Source organism: Myotis davidii, unplaced genomic scaffold (genome assembly GCF_000327345.1).
Source record: "Myotis davidii unplaced genomic scaffold, ASM32734v1 scaffold1320, whole genome shotgun sequence".
NCBI lineage: Eukaryota > Metazoa > Chordata > Mammalia > Chiroptera > Vespertilionidae > Myotis > Myotis davidii.
Genome location: NW_006291820.1, coordinates 504207 through 504420, shown reverse-complemented (window position 1 = coordinate 504420; position 214 = coordinate 504207). Strand labels below are relative to the sequence as shown.

At 71.0% G+C, this 214-nt stretch overlaps 1 protein-coding gene across 1 annotated transcript in view; it reads left to right on the top strand.

The window, feature by feature from the left end:
• LOC102763981 (chromosome unknown open reading frame, human C7orf50) overlaps positions 1 to 214 on the top strand; it is a 65260-nt gene that overhangs the window by 63775 nt on the left and 1271 nt on the right. The window contains exon 4 of the mRNA XM_015564990.1: positions 53 to 213. Within this exon, the coding sequence (XP_015420476.1) occupies positions 53 to 213 (161 nt within the window). The remainder of the gene's footprint in view (positions 1 to 52; position 214) is intronic.

The following is a 214-nucleotide window of genomic DNA, read 5'->3' as shown; positions in this document are numbered from 1 at the left end:
GGGGTGGGGGCCACCAGAGCCGCCCTGGACACTGGGAGCCTGGACGCTGCCCCGGCCATGCAGAGGCCACCCGGCCAGTGGTGCAGACGGACTCCAGGCCCCTGCCTGGTGCTGAGACCCCGTGTCCTCTCCAGCTGGGCCCAGAAGCGCCAGAGCTGGCGGTTCCAGAAGACGCGGCAGACCTGGCTCCTGCTGCACATGTACGACCGCGACC